At 38.2% G+C, this 16,810-nt stretch overlaps 1 protein-coding gene across 1 annotated transcript in view; it reads right to left on the reverse strand.

The window, feature by feature from the left end:
• Window positions 1-8,669: 8,669 nt before the first annotated feature.
• TMEM168 (transmembrane protein 168) overlaps window positions 8,670-16,810 on the reverse strand; it is a 28,427-nt gene continuing 20,286 nt past the window's right edge. The window contains exon 5 of the mRNA XM_075857091.1: window positions 8,670-13,687. Within this exon, the coding sequence (XP_075713206.1) occupies window positions 13,140-13,687 (548 nt within the window). The 3' untranslated portion in view covers window positions 8,670-13,139. The remainder of the gene's footprint in view (window positions 13,688-16,810) is intronic.

The raw sequence follows: 16,810 nt of genomic DNA on the forward strand, positions 1-16,810 counted from the left end.
TAGCAAAAAACGTCTGAAAATACGGTGCTGTTTTCAAGCGATAACAGCTCCTGATTTTCAGACGTTTTTTAAGCAACTCACGTTTTTCGCAGTTTTTTTACGGCTGTTTTTGGAGCTGCTTTTCTATAGTCAATGAAAAACAGCTCCAAAAACGTCTCAAGAAGTAACATGCACTTCTTTTTCACGGGCGTTTTTTAACGCGCCCGTTTTTCAGAAGGGCTGCGTAAAAAAATGCCCCGTCAGAACAGAACAAGGTTTTTCCCATTGAAATTAATGGGCAGATGTTTGGAGGCGTTCTGCTTCCGATTTTTCAGCCCGTTTACGGTCCAAAAAACGTCCGAAAATAAGCCGTGTGAACATACCCTATTTGTTCTACTGCAGACAGGGCAGAGGAGGAGGGCCCCTGCTCCAACCAGTTGCCTTATAGCCAGGCACAGTAAGCACAATGAGGAGTAGAAAGGGGAAATGGCTGATCTATTCGATTGTCATATCCCCCACTCTATATTTACTGCTCCAGGCATCCTGGCCGGCACTGCTCCTCTTCTGGTTGCCTCCCACATAATCTATGCTCATTTAAAGAGGCTCTGTCACCAGATTTTGCAACCCCTATCTGCTATTGCAGCAGATAGGCGCTGCAATGTAGATTACAGTAACGTTTTTATTTTAAAAAAACGAGCATTTTTGGCCAAGTTATGACCATTTTTGTAGTTATGCAAATGAGGCTTGCAAAAGTCCAAGTGGGTGTGTTTAAAAGTAAAAGTCCAAGTGGGCGTGTATTATGTGCGTACATCGGGGCGTTTTTAATACTTTTACTAGCTGGGCGTTCTGATGAGAAGTATCATCCACTTCTCTTCAGAACGCCCAGCTTCTGCCAGATCACGCTGTGACGTCACTCACAGGTCCTGCATCGTGTCAGACGAGCGAGGACACATCGGCACCAGAGACTACAGTTGATTCTGCAGCAGCATCAGCGTTTGCAGGTAAGTAGCTACATCGTAGGGTCCTAGTGTGCGCGTGCTGATCCTAGCTTTCTTAAAGAGCCAGCCAAGATTATTTCACAGCTTGCCCTGGCTATAAAGGTTCCTATGATTCCTTCCTTGCCGGAGCAATTTGGTTCATATTATTGTTCCTTGTGGTTCTCCGCTATTGGATTTCTGTGTTTTGACCTCAGCTGGTACATATCAATATTTTTGCCTACCGCCTGCCCTGACCTCTAGCTAAGTGACGCGTGATGAACCTGTCACCTGCCCTCACCATTTGCTATGTTACCCGTTATGTACCTTGCCGCCTGCTCTGACCTTTTGCTGTACGAGACCACGCTTACTGGCACTACACCTCTTACTGTGTTCGGGTATGTTCACACGCTTAGCAAAAAAAAGTCTGAAAATACGGAGCTGTTTTCAAGGGAAAACAGCCTCTGATTTTCAGGCGTTTTTGAAGCTGAAAATGAATTTGGAGCTTCTTTTCAGGCGTTTTTTGAGGCGTTTTTCAGTGTTCAATGGAAAATCAGCTCCAAAATACGCCTCAAGAAGTGACATGCTACTTCTTTTTACGGAGCGTCTTTTTACTCTCCGTTTTTTAAAACAGAGGCGTAAAAAGACGCCCCGTATGAACAAAATGCTGTTTTTCCTATGGATTACAATGGGCAGATGTTTGTAGGCGTTCAGCTTCCATTTTTTCAGGCGTGAAAAACACTGCGTGTGAACATACCCTAAGACTCAAGTGTTATGACATAGCATCTTTGATACTTCTTAAAATTCATATGCAGATAAATCCAGTGAAGAGCAACATTATGTGAAATTGTGTCTAATTATGGAGACCATTTATTTCACATGGAAAGTGGGTAGGCCTAAAAAAAGATGAATATTCAATAATATATAGGTCCTCTTAACCACAATCCACTCATTAACAATGTTTCCTCACAGCCTACTTTATTCACCACCATTCATTCTTCCTATCCGAGTCACGTCATCGCAATGTGACTAGATCTCTGGTGCATTTTTTCCTGTGCAGACCAGAGGTCACTCTCTGCTGCGTGCATAGACTCATCTTAACTACAGCAGGACGTTGAATCCCTCCCCGCTTCTCTCAAGCGCCACCCCTGTATCTCTCCTCAGAGCTCACACTTCCCCCATTCACATCTCTCGCTGTGGCTGTGCCTTGCCACGCTGGCAGATGGGGCCGCACTGTTCCACGTCACAGCTGCAAGGTACCGCAGGGAATTGTAGGTTGCAGTTCTCAGCGTCAAAAGTGAACTGAAAAAAAGAAGTGGACAAGGTCTTCAAATTTATCTAGTTTTTCAAGTGGTATATGCAAAAATCGAACAGTGAAAAATAAAATAAAAAAGGTAGGATCTAAAAAAGGTAATTAATTTTGGAAAGAATTATTGCCTTTATCGAGTTTTTCCCAGTCATCCAGGAAATAAATAATCTGCCCAGGAGTTCATGTTTTTTATGGATTAGTTTAGAGTAGTTATGTATGTCACTCCAGTTATTTCTTAACTTAATTCCTAAGCAAGTGTTGGACCATGGAATAGGCACATTATAGCCACACCACAAAAGAAATTCCCCTGAGATGTTGAAATGTAACGCTTCAGACTTTATTGATTCGCATATTTTCCACAAAAAAAAAAAACCCGCACTAAAAGGACAGAAAAGTGGCAAACACAAAAAAGCATTCTGACATAAATCCAACAGCACACTAATTCTGTCGGTAGTTTACGTAATTTGCTCTCCCTGCTGCCTTCTCTCAGTGTTAGAGATAGCAGCAGGGAGGAGAGGGTGGATAATAGCGAGGGGGGAAAGCATCTAAGTGTTCAGGGAGAGCAGATCACGCAGGCTGTCAGTATCAGAGTGTAGATGGGGAGGAGGGGGCAAAAATAAAGAAAGCAGTACAGGACTGAAGTCCTGCTAATACAGGAGAGCAAGTGAAGGCAGTAGCATCCTGCAGTCACAGGCCTCACATCCAGAATGTAATACTGGGAGGACAAGTCACAGAGGTCTTCAGTATTAAGAGCATAAATAGGGAGGAGATCAGAGGGGGAATCATACAGGCTGTTATAGAGAGAAAGATGGGCTGAAGAGCTAGTGAAGGCAGCAGCATCCTGGACGAAGATCTAGCATGTATTAAGGTGGATTTACAAGCGGCAGATTTTGTTGCAGAAATTTCTGTGACTGAAAATCAATTCCATTCATCTGACTGTCGGATAAAAGGCTGGTTGGGAACAGAGAGAACAAAAAGGCTACATAGGGTGAGTACGTCAGATTAACAATGGATTTCTCTGTTAGGTATAGTAAACGGAGGCTCACCTTTAGGGGATATGCATGGATAGGCACAACCCTATTGTAGAGTCAGTTGGTTAGTAAGAATGCTGCCGATGCCGTAATCCCCAGAACTTCAGGTGCCAACCTCGCCGGGGAGTAAATGCAGGTAGATAAAAATAATGGGAACCAGGTTGGATCCACTGTAAAAAAAAGAGACACCATCCAGGCACACTACTTGCACGAGTCCGACACATTGAGAATTTTTTTTTATATATTTTATTGTCTAGAACAATGGAATCTACATTTAAAAAATAAGAGTCACTTCATGGTCTCATGATTACTTGATAAAAGGGTTCTGTTTCCCCGAAACACGTTGTACCTCAAGAGACCCCTTATCTCTTTATGTAGATTCTATTGTTTTAGACAATAAAACCTATTTAAAAAAAAAAAAATCTTAAAAACATGTTGGACTCGTGGGAGTATTGCGCCTGGATGGTGTCTCTTTTTTACAGTGGATCCCACCTGGTTCCCATTGTTTTTATCTACCTGCATTCATCTGAATGTGGTCGTTTCTGCGCAAGCACATGAAATTCTGCAAGTTTCATTCAGATGAATGAAACGGTTTTCAGTCACAGAAATTTCTGCAATAAAATCTTCCACATGTGAATCCACCCTTACTGGGAGGGACATGCTCACATGAGAAGTATGAAATTAGGAACAGGTTTCAAACTGCATCAAGGGGTCAAGAAACGCATAAAGGAATTTAGTTTGCAGCCTGAAACTTAGTGCAACTCCAGGTAACCACTAACATATATCAAAATACTGTTTTCCATGTCAAAGGCATCCATAGCTATAAATTATGGGTTCTCCCTCTAAGGTATAGCATCAATTTGGAAGTAAAAAATTTATTTTGCATGTATGAAAAACGTGGTGGTCTGTTAGTAGGTGTTTAAGGACTCATGTACATGGCTGTGTTACAGATCCACGGCAACCATAGGAATCTATTGAAACCCTAGTGTACCTCCAATTTTACATGGATAAAAAAATAAATAATAATAATTACATCGTATGCTGTATTACAGAGGTATTCTTCCCTAGAAGCATTGATTCTAGGGGAGAATACGGTGCTGCATACCATATGGCTGCATGCTGTATGTGATCTGGGCACATTGCTTTGCAATATGCAGAATGCCTTAGTTGGTGCCCTGGATTTGTTAAAGGGAATGTATCACCTTATTTTCTTTTTTATTACTAATTAAAAATATATACTGAAACATTTTATTTTTTATAATAATGTTTGTATTTTTGGATTATAATTTTTATCCTTTTTTTGGATTATATATTTTTGTTATCCTGTTTTCTTTAAATGACAATACGGGCAGCAAACTTGCCCCTACTGCTGAAATAGCATCTGGATATAAGAAAATATCCAGAAAACATTCTCTTGATTTCTATGAGTGTCTTTAAGATTCCCTTTTAAGAAGGCCATACACATCATATAACTGTTGGCAAAATAGACAGGTTATTTTAAGCTAGCAATATGTGACACTTAATGTAGAGCTGGTCATTCATATTCACAAGTATACAGCCAACCTGACATTGATTTTGTGCAACTTAATACTGCCTTTTTTTTATTCTAAAGACCATGGATTGAAGACAAACTTCCAGTTAAAGAAAAAAGAAAAAAAAGACAAAGTCAATAAATGGGAAACACAGGTAAATTAAAAGGCATCCAGCACGGACTCAATCCTAGTTTTGGCATTAAAAAAAAAAAAAAAAAAAAAAAAAAAAAAAAAAAAAAGCATGCAAAAACTACATCCAAACTACACAGGGCCTAACAAAGAAGCTGGAGGGAAACTTCAGATTCCGATTTAGAAAACAGAACAAAAGGGGAACCGTTATAAACAAGAGATCAGTGAAGTTAAATGTAGATTAAAGAAGCAACAGAAAAGCTAACGGATCTCGGATAATAAACCAGTGTACTGTACAAATAGTACGGTACCACCAGGACATGAACACAGAGAAAAAGAGAGAGAAACACCTGGTATAGAGGGGCACTCGACTCATGAGGTGTAAAAATTAAGACATTTTATTTGTACAAAGAGATTAATTATTAATCAAAATGTCAATATCAAAACATCCACCATACCGGTAATCCTATATAGCGGGAATAAAGAACGCACACCTGGCCGAGTCAAAGTTACACACGACCAACATCAAAGGTATTAAACACAGCCAAAATTGTAGATGCAAAGTATTACAAATGTAAAGAAAGTGCTTAATAATATATGGACCTACTAAAGACGTGCATAAATATAATGGACAGCCATAAAAGTATATATGTAGAACTGGTTAGCAATTACCATCCATAGATAGATGGTGTATGAAAAGCATACACAGACTCCCTATAATAATACATATGCTGAAGATAACATGTTATATGTTGTAATAAATATATAATGCGTAGCAACCTTATATCTATGCAGGGATATATATGTGCAACAATTGAGTGGCACATAAAATAATCAAAGGTAATCATAGAACCACATGGCACAAGAGACTCCAAAAAGAGCAATTCTAGATCGTAAGGATGTAATATACTCATCTAATCATGGAAAGCAGAGATTAGTCCAGTAAGTGCTTAAATGATGGTCCAAAACTTGTGGACCGAAGCCAGGTCGGACAAAATCAGTTACGGTAGCCAAGAAGGGTTGGTGCAGGTTCAGGTGTACTAGGCACCATATGTCTCCCCAGTGACACGGGACTTAGAGCAAGTCCAGATTATTAAGTTAAGTCCCTAGTAACGGCCATAGGATCGGTACAAATTCAGATGTGGTGAGCATCATGTGTCGCCCCACTGGTAGGGGGCTTGGACCGAGTTTCAAGTAGTTGGTTTGCAATTAATGCTAAATTTGGTCTCCACTCCGTGTCAGGCAGCAAAGGAATCAGGCAAGTCCACACCAAAAGGCGGCCGCACTATATGCAAGTAGGACCGCATATGAAGCGGTAACAGTATACGGTAATCAGATGTCCATGTCTGAGCCGCCTGTGAACCATAAAACAAGCAATTATGGAAAACAGCTCCAAAAACGGCTGTTAAAAACTCAGCGAAAAACACAGCGAAAATCTTATTTTCCGAAGTTTTTGGTCACTACGTGTGAACATACCCCAACTAATAAACAGTACAAGAGAGTATAAAGGATTTGAAATGGCCTCCACATCGTGCGTGCAATACAACCTTAGCTCCTAGTTCCAAAATAATCTTTCAACATTGACCAGTTTACTTCTGGATTAAAGCTTTCTGCAAAACACAAGAATAAAAAAACCCACAATGCCTCATTTACATAGTGAATAAGAATAATTATTTTCATTACACTTCTCCTTTGAGGATACCACTCATTGTTTTGGCTAGAAGAAAAAAAAAAAAAATCAATGTGAATGAGGCCTAAAGCAAGACTAGGATTTCTGTAAAGTAGGTTGTTACTAATTAACGACGCAAAAGGTGCCCAAGCATTGTATCATACCGCCTCTTATATGGTTTCCAAGCTCTTAAAACAAGCAAGTTAGTAGTAGCTACACATTACAATTAGCAAAGATTTACAGAGAAAGTAGACCTAGAAGAAGTTTTTTTTATTTTTTTAATAAAGCTACTTTTTGGTAAAACAATTTCACCAGGGGCGCCAGAACTTTTACACTTCACCATATGTTATTATTTCACGAGAATGAAAACAAATAATTATTTTAAACCTGGCCAAAGATATGAGAATAATTAGCCAAAACAGTAGATTAACTCTTTTTCCCCACTGATTGGCTACGTCTTTTTGTGACAACTACTGATAACAGACAGACAATTTGTTGTGTTGGATTTTTTTCACCTGGTAATTGCCCATAACCTGAAATTTATATCAAGATCAGTCAATGAACTGCTGGTCAGACATGGTCTAGGAGGATTTTGTTCATTCTTTAGTTTTTCAAAACCTAATATTGTAAATGATTGTAGTGGTGTTGGCCAAAAGTAAATCGCATCGCCCAGTTGAGAGCTCAATTCTATGGCCAGTTTAAAATCCTAAACTTTTATTCCCATCTAAAAAATATATGCCATAAAATGTGTTAGATCTGGGACCCACACACGTCGAGAATGGGGGTCCCCGGACCCACCTCTTGAAGTAGTCAACAGCTGCTACATCTAGGGGGTGCTGGACTGTTTTGTAGGCAATATATCATGGCATTTGGTGGGTAATTGTTTGACCCTGGTGGTTACTTATCCCTTGTAGGCCTGTCTATATTATGTTTCATTTTGAGCTATGGTACATGGTTATGTAAACATATATTGTGGATTGTCCATATTGAACATTTCGCATGTACTAGCGGTTATTTCAATTATGTGTAGTGACCTGTATGATTTGCCTTGCCTTGTGCTCAGTGTCCATCCTTGACATTTGTTTTTAATGGGTGTTTCTAGATGTTTGTACAACAGTGTGTCATTGTAAAGCTTTGCTCACGTCTGCGTTGGGGTCTCATTCGTAGTAGACTACGCTATTGCTTCAAGCAAAACAACTGGTCCGATGCACAACAGACACAAACGGAAGCTATGGGCACCGGATCCGTCACCATTGAAATCAATGGTGATGGAAACCTCTGGTTTCTGCCGATGTCAGTTTGTGTCTGCTCAGGGTCCCGTTGTGATGGAAACCTCAGACGGAACGTCAGAACGGGACCCCCAATGCAGATGTGAATGAAGCCTTAAAAAGTTTATATTGATTATAAATGTATTGCTCTATTTTATTGTTTACTGGTGTATTATTTTTGGGGGAAGTATTTTCAGTATATCATGTATATGGTGGTTCCCAATTGGGTTGAAAAGTGAAAATGAAATAAAATACACACACACACACACACACACACACACACACACACACACACACACACACACACACACACACACACACACACACACACACACACACACACACACACACACACACACACACACACACACACACACACACACACACACACACACACTATCCTGTTTTGGTAACTACATTGCTACATCTAGGCGGACGATAAATGGAGCGGTGGCGGTGCGGCTCTCTCCATTCTGTTCTATGTGAGTTACGGAAACAGTCGAGCAAGCCGTTTTAGGAACTACCATAGAATAAAATGGACGGCTCGGCCACCTCTCCATTCGTTCTCCACCTAGATGCGACATCCACATCAACAGGCAAGACAGTGGTCTGGGGACCCTGTTCTCTACCTCGGTAAGGGTCCCAGATATCAGACATTTATGGCATATCTCATGGATATGCCATATAGGTCTTGGATGGGAAAAAACAATTTTAACAAAGTATTAATACTATCAGCAGTACAGATGTAGCCATATCTTTTAAAAAACAAAATCTAAACAGCATCGGAATTTTTTTTTTCAAAGAATTTATTTACAGATGAACAAATAAAGTTTTGTTTTTTTTAAATTAAATAACTGATTTGTTTAAACCAAATTTTATGTATTTGAATATGAGGTTATGTATATAAAAACTGCAAACAAAAAAAAAAGCAGCCACCAATGTGTTACTTACACTGGAGTAAGAGGCCTCATATTTGTGGAGCAAAGAGGAAAAAACAAATGGCATATACAATTACATGTCCATACATTTTATTACATTGCATAGATTTAATACAAATATGTTGTAAATAATGTATAAAAAAAGTAAACTAAGAAAATCTGTAAATTTCAATACTGAGCTCCCTGAGATCTTTCTGATGTACAGGGATCAGAATAATGTAAAACGCTCCATAGAATACATACATAATGGAGGTCACGTAGAAAATGTTTTCTTAATTTATTTTCCTTTTGTCTGAAAAAAAATAAATGTCTCAGCCAACATATACATTTAAGGAGGGAAATTGTGCATAGGAGACCTCTTATGACTGTGCTATTACATTTATCAGCCTTTGGTGTACTAAAAAAGCAGTCTAACCATGACTGACAGGTCTTTAAGTGAATGTCGACCCTTGAACACCATTTTGTTTTTTGATCTAACTTAGTCCAAAATTCTGTTTCCATGTATATCTTAATATATTTTTGTTTTTCTGATATAGCGCTCCAGTAAAATGCTAAAATTCTTGCTACCTTGCAGCCGCTGAATATTGTATTTCTATGGAGTTCAATGTACTAACAGCATGCAGTCAGCACCTTGGCTCCCCCTAGTGGTGGCAGCATGTGGCCCGAATTTTAGCATTTAACTCTGTGTCCATGCAGAGGATTTGGAGTGCTGTATGAAAAAAACCAAAACAGAGTGCTGATCCCTATAAAGATACGAATAGAATACTGGACGACACAAGGGAGTTAAAAGGGTGGATATTCCAAAATTTTCTGTTGGAAAGATGAGAATATAAAAATAAAAAAAATCTCAAACAGTTTTTAGGCATATTGTGTGAGACTACCATAACTATTTCTCAAGGCTGAATTACATTTGCCATCAACAACGCTTCTTTTACATGAACCTTAATATATTTGGCAGAAAAATAATTTTTGCAAAAAGTAATACAAAAAGTACAAGCTCCCATTAGAAATCAAATAAATACTCACTGAACTTATATGTAAAAAAGGTATACAGCTAGAGCTATCCTGCATAAATAATACAAACCATGTCTAATCTGTTACTAGGCAGGCCAAAGATATCTATTCATTTCGAATTGCCCTGGTTTCACGATGAGCTGACTGAACCAAGGACGTAGAGCCACTGTTCATCTGTTGTGCCACATTGCAGCTCCACTGGCAAGACTTCAGGCGTGGGTGATACTTAAAGTAATGTATAAGAATTTAATAAAGTTATACAATTCTAATTAATGCCTGTGATCTGTCCAGTGACCATAAAAGTGCGAGTATGTAATAAAATGGCAAAAGTACATCACGAAAATAATTTTCCAGTACAAAAAAGAAAAATAACAGAACCATGTATTGATATATTCAATTTAACAAAGTAGGTAACACATTTAACCCCCAAGAGTGTCCTTAAAATTGGAAAAACCATTATGAAAATGTCACTTTTTTTATTGAAGATTTTTTATTTATATCTCAAGGTAGTATAGTTGCCACATAACTCTGGTCCCTTAAGAGTAGTTTAACCCATTAATGATGGAACTAATTTTACAGCAAAAAAATGTTTCCCCTGTGGTTCAGCGTTAATAACTTTATTTTATATCTAGCTGTATTAGACCATTTTGGGCTACATATAATGTATTGAATAATTTGTATTAATATATTGGGGGGGGGGGGGGGGATAGAAATATAATCCAGCAATTTAGCCATTGGTTTTTGGGATTTATATTGAAGGCGTTCTCCGTGCGATATAAAGAACATGGTAACTTTATTCTATGGGTCGTTATGATTACGGCAATACCAGATTTATATAGTTTATTATTTTTTATTACTTTTTCACAATAAAAACACTTTTTATTTTTACAGAATTTGTTTTTGTGTCGCCACATTGCTGGAACGATATAATTTTTTTGGGGTGATGATTTTTTTTTATTTGTATGTTTCTGGGGTACATACAGTTTTGGTCACTTTTTATTCCTGTTTTTGGGAGAGAAAAAAATAAATGGAGAAAACTGCTTTTCTGGCATTGTTTTTCAGTTCGTTTTTCTTTACGCCATTTATTGTGCAGGATAAGTAACATTTTAATTTTATAGTATGGGTCGTTCTTGATGTGGCAAACTGCATAAGGGGAAAAAGGTTTTTTCTTTTATACTTAGAAATTCTTTTTATTTTTCTAAACACTTTATTTGACCGGTTTCTGGAGTGAACAGCTTAATAAGGCGCACAGGATTAAAAAAAAATAATATATAGGACGTTACAATCAGAGTGCAAGATAAAAGTCCATGTTACCCCTTCCCTGGGGTCATCTGAAATAAAGAAAGATCAGATTCCGCTCGTCGCACCCCACCCCCTCCCTACCACACAGGCAGATAGGTGAGCGGAAATGTATCTCCCACTTCAAGCTGCTCTGGCTCTAAAGATGCAATACTGGTTTCATTTTAAAAGAATAACAAAATCGTGCCTCTAGCCTGAGCTAGAGCCTTTAGTAGGCTCCCTCTGCAGGAAGACTGTGGACCCCTGTGCTCGTTCTAAACATCATTGTCCTTTCTTTTACTGCTAAACGCGCACAGCTCGGGATATTCAGTAGAGGGGTTTTAGAACATTTCCACCTACGCTATAAAAAACAAACAAGAAACACCAATAAATATAATTCATGTTATTTTTTGTTTGAGTTTTTAACAAACAAAAAAATGGTGTTTAAACCGTTCTAACTAAGAAATGGCTATTCTCTCTGTTTTACAAAAGTGACTACAGGTAATGCCATTTCAGCTTATGTTGGGTATACTTTAATACTGTACTTGCCATTTTATCACTGCATTACTTGGTAGACTTGCCAATCTAGAGTCTAGAAAAAAGAATAGGTGGCACCCTCTATAGAAGCTGAAAGGGCTGATGTCACTTTTGGAAAACAAAGAAAAAACAAAAAAATGGCTTAACAGAATATCAGAACTTTTTTGGTTATTTTAGGTGAAAATGTTCTTAAAGTACCACTGTCCTAAACCAGTGGCACTTTGGATAAAGGCATGTATAAGAGGTCTATGGATAAAAAGGCTGCGCACCTGCTCCTTTAAGTACTCTACACCATCTTACAGAGACCTGTATGTAAAGTGCCACGGTCTCAAGACAGTGGCACTTTAAGGACATGCAAATCTGTGCCTATAACATCACTTAACTCTGCTGTATTCAGGGCTATAAGCAACATTTGCAATAGGGTCCATGGATGAAGGAGCTCATGGTATGGTACATATCTAGTTGCAATCATTTTCATACATTCTCTTTCTAAAGTTTATGTGCATGATTCTCAAGCCCCTAAACGTATGTACTTTTAATCTTAAATGACATGCGCATATTTACAACCATTTTTATTGCTCCAATACTTTCAGTATAAAAAAATATATATAAATTTACAAATAATATGGATTTTAAAAAAAAAAACTCGTGTTTTGTGTCTTTAGCTCCTGTGTGTCTCCATAATTAGACTGCAGACAAGTGTCAAGTCTGGTCCTGTAGTCATGTTTTACTTCACTCTCCCCACCCCTTATTATTGCCATCCTACGGACCGTAGGAGAGGGAGCAGATAGAAGAATGTAAAACAGGACTGCAGGGTAAGGGCTTGTCCACCCGTAACGGATCGAATTAGAATGTTAGAATTTGCAAAGTTGCTCAAAAATGTTTATATTTTCAATGCAAAGGAACATTAAAAATGGTTCCAAATGTGTACATATCCCTTAAGGGTCCTAATAATAGAAGTTATAGAAATAATTACCATCTGTATGTAAAGAACCAGACAGAACAGAGACTGAATGGTTTGTCCTTTGGAATAAATATTGTTTTTTTTTATATACAACAGACCTATTTTCTACAGATCAAGGTCAAACTTACATTCTAAATGGATCACATTCAATAGCAATGGTCATTCTGTGTAGATTGTTACAAGACAGTTAAAAATTATTATAGTAGTTTAACTGCCTTCAGAGTAATTCAGAGAATTTGATGTAATAACCACCCAAACATCCAAAATATAAACTAGATACGTTTGATACTCACATAGATATAGATTACACACACACATATCTCAGTAATAAAGTTCAACTTGTAAAAAAAAAATCTGCATTGAGAAGATACATTTATCAAAGCACTGCACTGCTGAAACAGCAAGGGTGAAAAAATATCTCTACATATGTTTATATATATCTAAATATACTTATTTACATATAGATATATGTAAATATATTTATAACAATAATACAATATTTTATTCTGCATGGTTATTAAGATTTGACCAGTTTAAAGCCTTGCCCTGTGTCGAGCACTGCTGGAAGAAACCAATTCATTTTGAATCTTTTCAAACACTTAAAACAAGCTTTACACACCCAGAAAATATTAAGTGCTCCACACCAGTTTGCAAGATGGACAAGAGGGTAAGTAACTCGAGGAAAATAAATCATCCAGTGCTTCGTTACATCATTCCCGGTGGGTAAATGCAGGGTGTAGTCACTCCAGTGCTTTGACACTCCGTATAACGCTTTAACAGTACGTCCTTTCTCAGACCAGCTTATACTATGGTCAGGGTTGCAGTTGTATTCCACCCATTCATTAGTAAAATCACCCAGTTGTGGGGGATCGGCCTCTTCAATGTCTACTACTCTTGCCATTTCTGCTCCTTGAACTGCAATATATTGATCACTCACTTTTCGAACCTCTTTAACCCAGGGCTGTGAGCATTCTGTGTCCAACACAATGATAAGGCGGGAGCAGTAGGCGCTGTTCTTCTCCCTCCACCACTCCAGGAGACTCTCAAAGCGTAAAGTCTCACCGCCTGCAAATACATTACAAAATTAACGAGTCATTGCACATTCCAGGAAATGGCATTAGGAGAAGTTTAAAATAAAAATTAACAAAAACCTAAATTGCATTCTAACCAACGCTAGAAGCCTAAAAATAAAATTGATGGACTGGAAGTAATAATGTTAGAGGAAAAAGTATGACCTAGTGGGAATTACTAGGGACATGGCTGGATGGTTAACAGAAAGGACTACGGTCTGTTCAGAAAACATCGTAATAACTGGAAAGGGGCACACACTACGAGACAATATAGGTGTTTAAAATGATGATGGGTAGAAATGCACCAAGGTAAAAACTATATTAAAATACGGTTAGAGGTTTGACAGCACTGTCTCATTTTGTGGACCACTGGACTACATTTATTGACATGGGTAAGGCTCGTTGCATGGGCACCTCCTGACATATGATCTGGTCATACTTTCCCTAGCTACAAGGCTGGATGTGTATATTCATTACTGTTCACCAGACCAGGCGGGTTTGGCTCATATGCCAAGTTACACCACCTTGGTCTGTGACTTACATAATGCTTATATACGGATTTTTTTTCTTGTGTCATGTATAACGATTAGTTTCTCTATCAGTATTACCGGGTAGCTTGTACCATGCGAATATATTTTAAGTATCTTTATGTTCATGAGCGATGGGCTTTTTTGGTATATTATACATACATGTATTATACATTGTGCCATCTAGTTTTCATGGCAGTAATGTCGCCCTGTTGAGTGGTCCTCATACAGACTTTCTTTTACATCCTCCAATTGTTTTTATACATTCCCCCCTGTTATATTGTATTCAATAAAATTTATATTTTTCTATTTTGGATTATATATAGTATTTGGACTCCTTTTCTCATTGTTGTTTCATTTTACAGTAACTTTACTGTAGCAACCAGTGTCAGGCAGCAGCTGCCAAGGCTAATAAGATTATGGGATGCATCAAAAGGGACATAGATGAACATGACGAGAACATAGTTCTACCACTTAATAAAGCTCTAGTAAAACCGTACATGGAATATTGTATACAATTTTGGGCACCAGTGCGCAAATAATACATAGTAGAGCTAGAGCAGGTTCAAAGTCGGGCTACTAAAGTAATAAATGGAATGGGTGGACTAGTCTTCCGAAAATTTTTTAAAATTAGGGTTATTTAGTTCAGAAAAAATATGGCCGAGTGGTAATCTATTAACTTTGTAACTTTATGCCAGAGGAATTTGTCATGCTTAATTCAGTGAGAGGCCTGGATGCCTTTCTTGAAAGTAATAATATTACAAGTTATGGTTACTAGATTACTAGAGATGCATCGTTGATCCAGGGATTTATTCTGATTGCCAGATTAGGAATACGGAAGGAACTTTTTCCATAAAATGAGGAAAATTCCAATGATCTGGCAAATTAGTTAGCGTTTATATAAACACTCGCTCCCGATCATTGCCCGGTGTAAAAAGGGCAACAATCTGCCGATGGACAAGCAAATGCTCGTTCATCGGCTGATTGTATCGTTTATGCAGCACAAAATATTATCGTTGTCGGCAGAACATCTTCCTGTGTAAACAGAGAGACGTGCTGCCGACATAATGGAAATGCATCGGAACGAACGATTGCAGTAACAACCAATTGTCCGCTCCTTGTGAAAGACCAAACGAGCGTCAATCAATGAGCGGTCTCATTGATCAGCACTCGTTTTTACTGTCAAAATTAGCCGGTGTGAAAGTACCCTAATACGGTAGCAGTTGGGAGATGGTAAACTAAAATAACTAATTCATGTCTTCAGTTCAAAGCTTGAGAATTGTGTGAGAAGTGTTTCTCTGCTTGTGGCCTAATAAGGGTATGTTCACACGTAGTCAACAAAAACGTCTGAAAATCCAGAGCTGTTTTCAAGGGAAAACAGACCCTGCTTTTCAGACGTTTTTTTACCAACTCGCATTTTTCGCGGCGTTTTCGCTGCGTTTTTTACGTCCGTTTTTGGAGCGGTTTTCATTGGAGTCTATGAGAAAACAGCTCCAAAAATGTCCAAAGAAGTGTCCTGCACTTCTTTTGACGAGGCTGTATTTTTACGTGTCGTCGTTTGACAGCTGTCAAACGACGACGCGTAAATAACAGGTCGTCTGCACAGTACGTCGGCAAACCCATTCAAATGAATGGGCAGATGTTTGCCGACGTATTGGAGCCGTATTTCCAGACGTAAAACGAGGCAAAATACGCCTCGTATACGTCTGAAATTTGGCCGTGTGAACATACCCTTACACTTCCAATTCCCGAACTCTTGCTCTTCAAGATTATCATTGGAACATGGATCCTTATAGAAACCAATCTAGAGCTGGTCTTTCATTCGCTTATGAATGCTAGAAAAATGAAAGCTGGATTCTGATTGGCTAAAATTAGCTTGCACTAAATTTATTTCAAACAAATTAATTAAAAAAAATGATGGTTTGAGGTATAGAAATGAATAGTGTTAGGGAGGAGCTCCAACTTTTTAGGTACTTTACAGAACATACTACTTTTACAGAGCAATATTCTCATGGGACTTCAAACTTCCTGGTAACAGTCAGCAGGCTACAGATTGCTTTATGACAGACTATAATTTGCATCCTATTTTTAGACTTCTATAATGTGCTGTCCATAACGGATACTGCTATACAAAACTATGTAAGGTAATTCAGGTTTAAAAAAATTGCTAGAAAACGACTGAGTTTGGTTCAGTAGAAGTGCGGTGGTCCTGGCATTGTGGCCGTAATACAGATACTAAAAATAAAATAACCAACAGAAAAGAAGATACATGGAGCAAATACAGCCATGATATCTGAAACACAGCCTAGACAAACGTTAAAATGTTTCTCTGATTATAAAACAACTTTCCATAAATTAATAGTACAAGAGAAGATAAACTGCAATATATCTTATTACAGAAAAATTCCTCTCCACTTATACTCCTTTTCTCCTCCCTCCTTAAATGTTCACTCACTCAGAATTCACTCATAGAACCCGTACAGCAGAGAGGAGTTGAATTCAAGGACAAATCAGGTTACAGCTGGCCATAGAAGTCTATGGAGACAGGAGGGGGAGGAGGAAGCAGCTGCAGACAGAGAGGCACACGGAGA

This window comes from Rhinoderma darwinii, chromosome 3, assembly GCF_050947455.1.
Source record: "Rhinoderma darwinii isolate aRhiDar2 chromosome 3, aRhiDar2.hap1, whole genome shotgun sequence".
NCBI classification, from domain to species: Eukaryota; Metazoa; Chordata; class Amphibia; order Anura; family Rhinodermatidae; genus Rhinoderma; species Rhinoderma darwinii.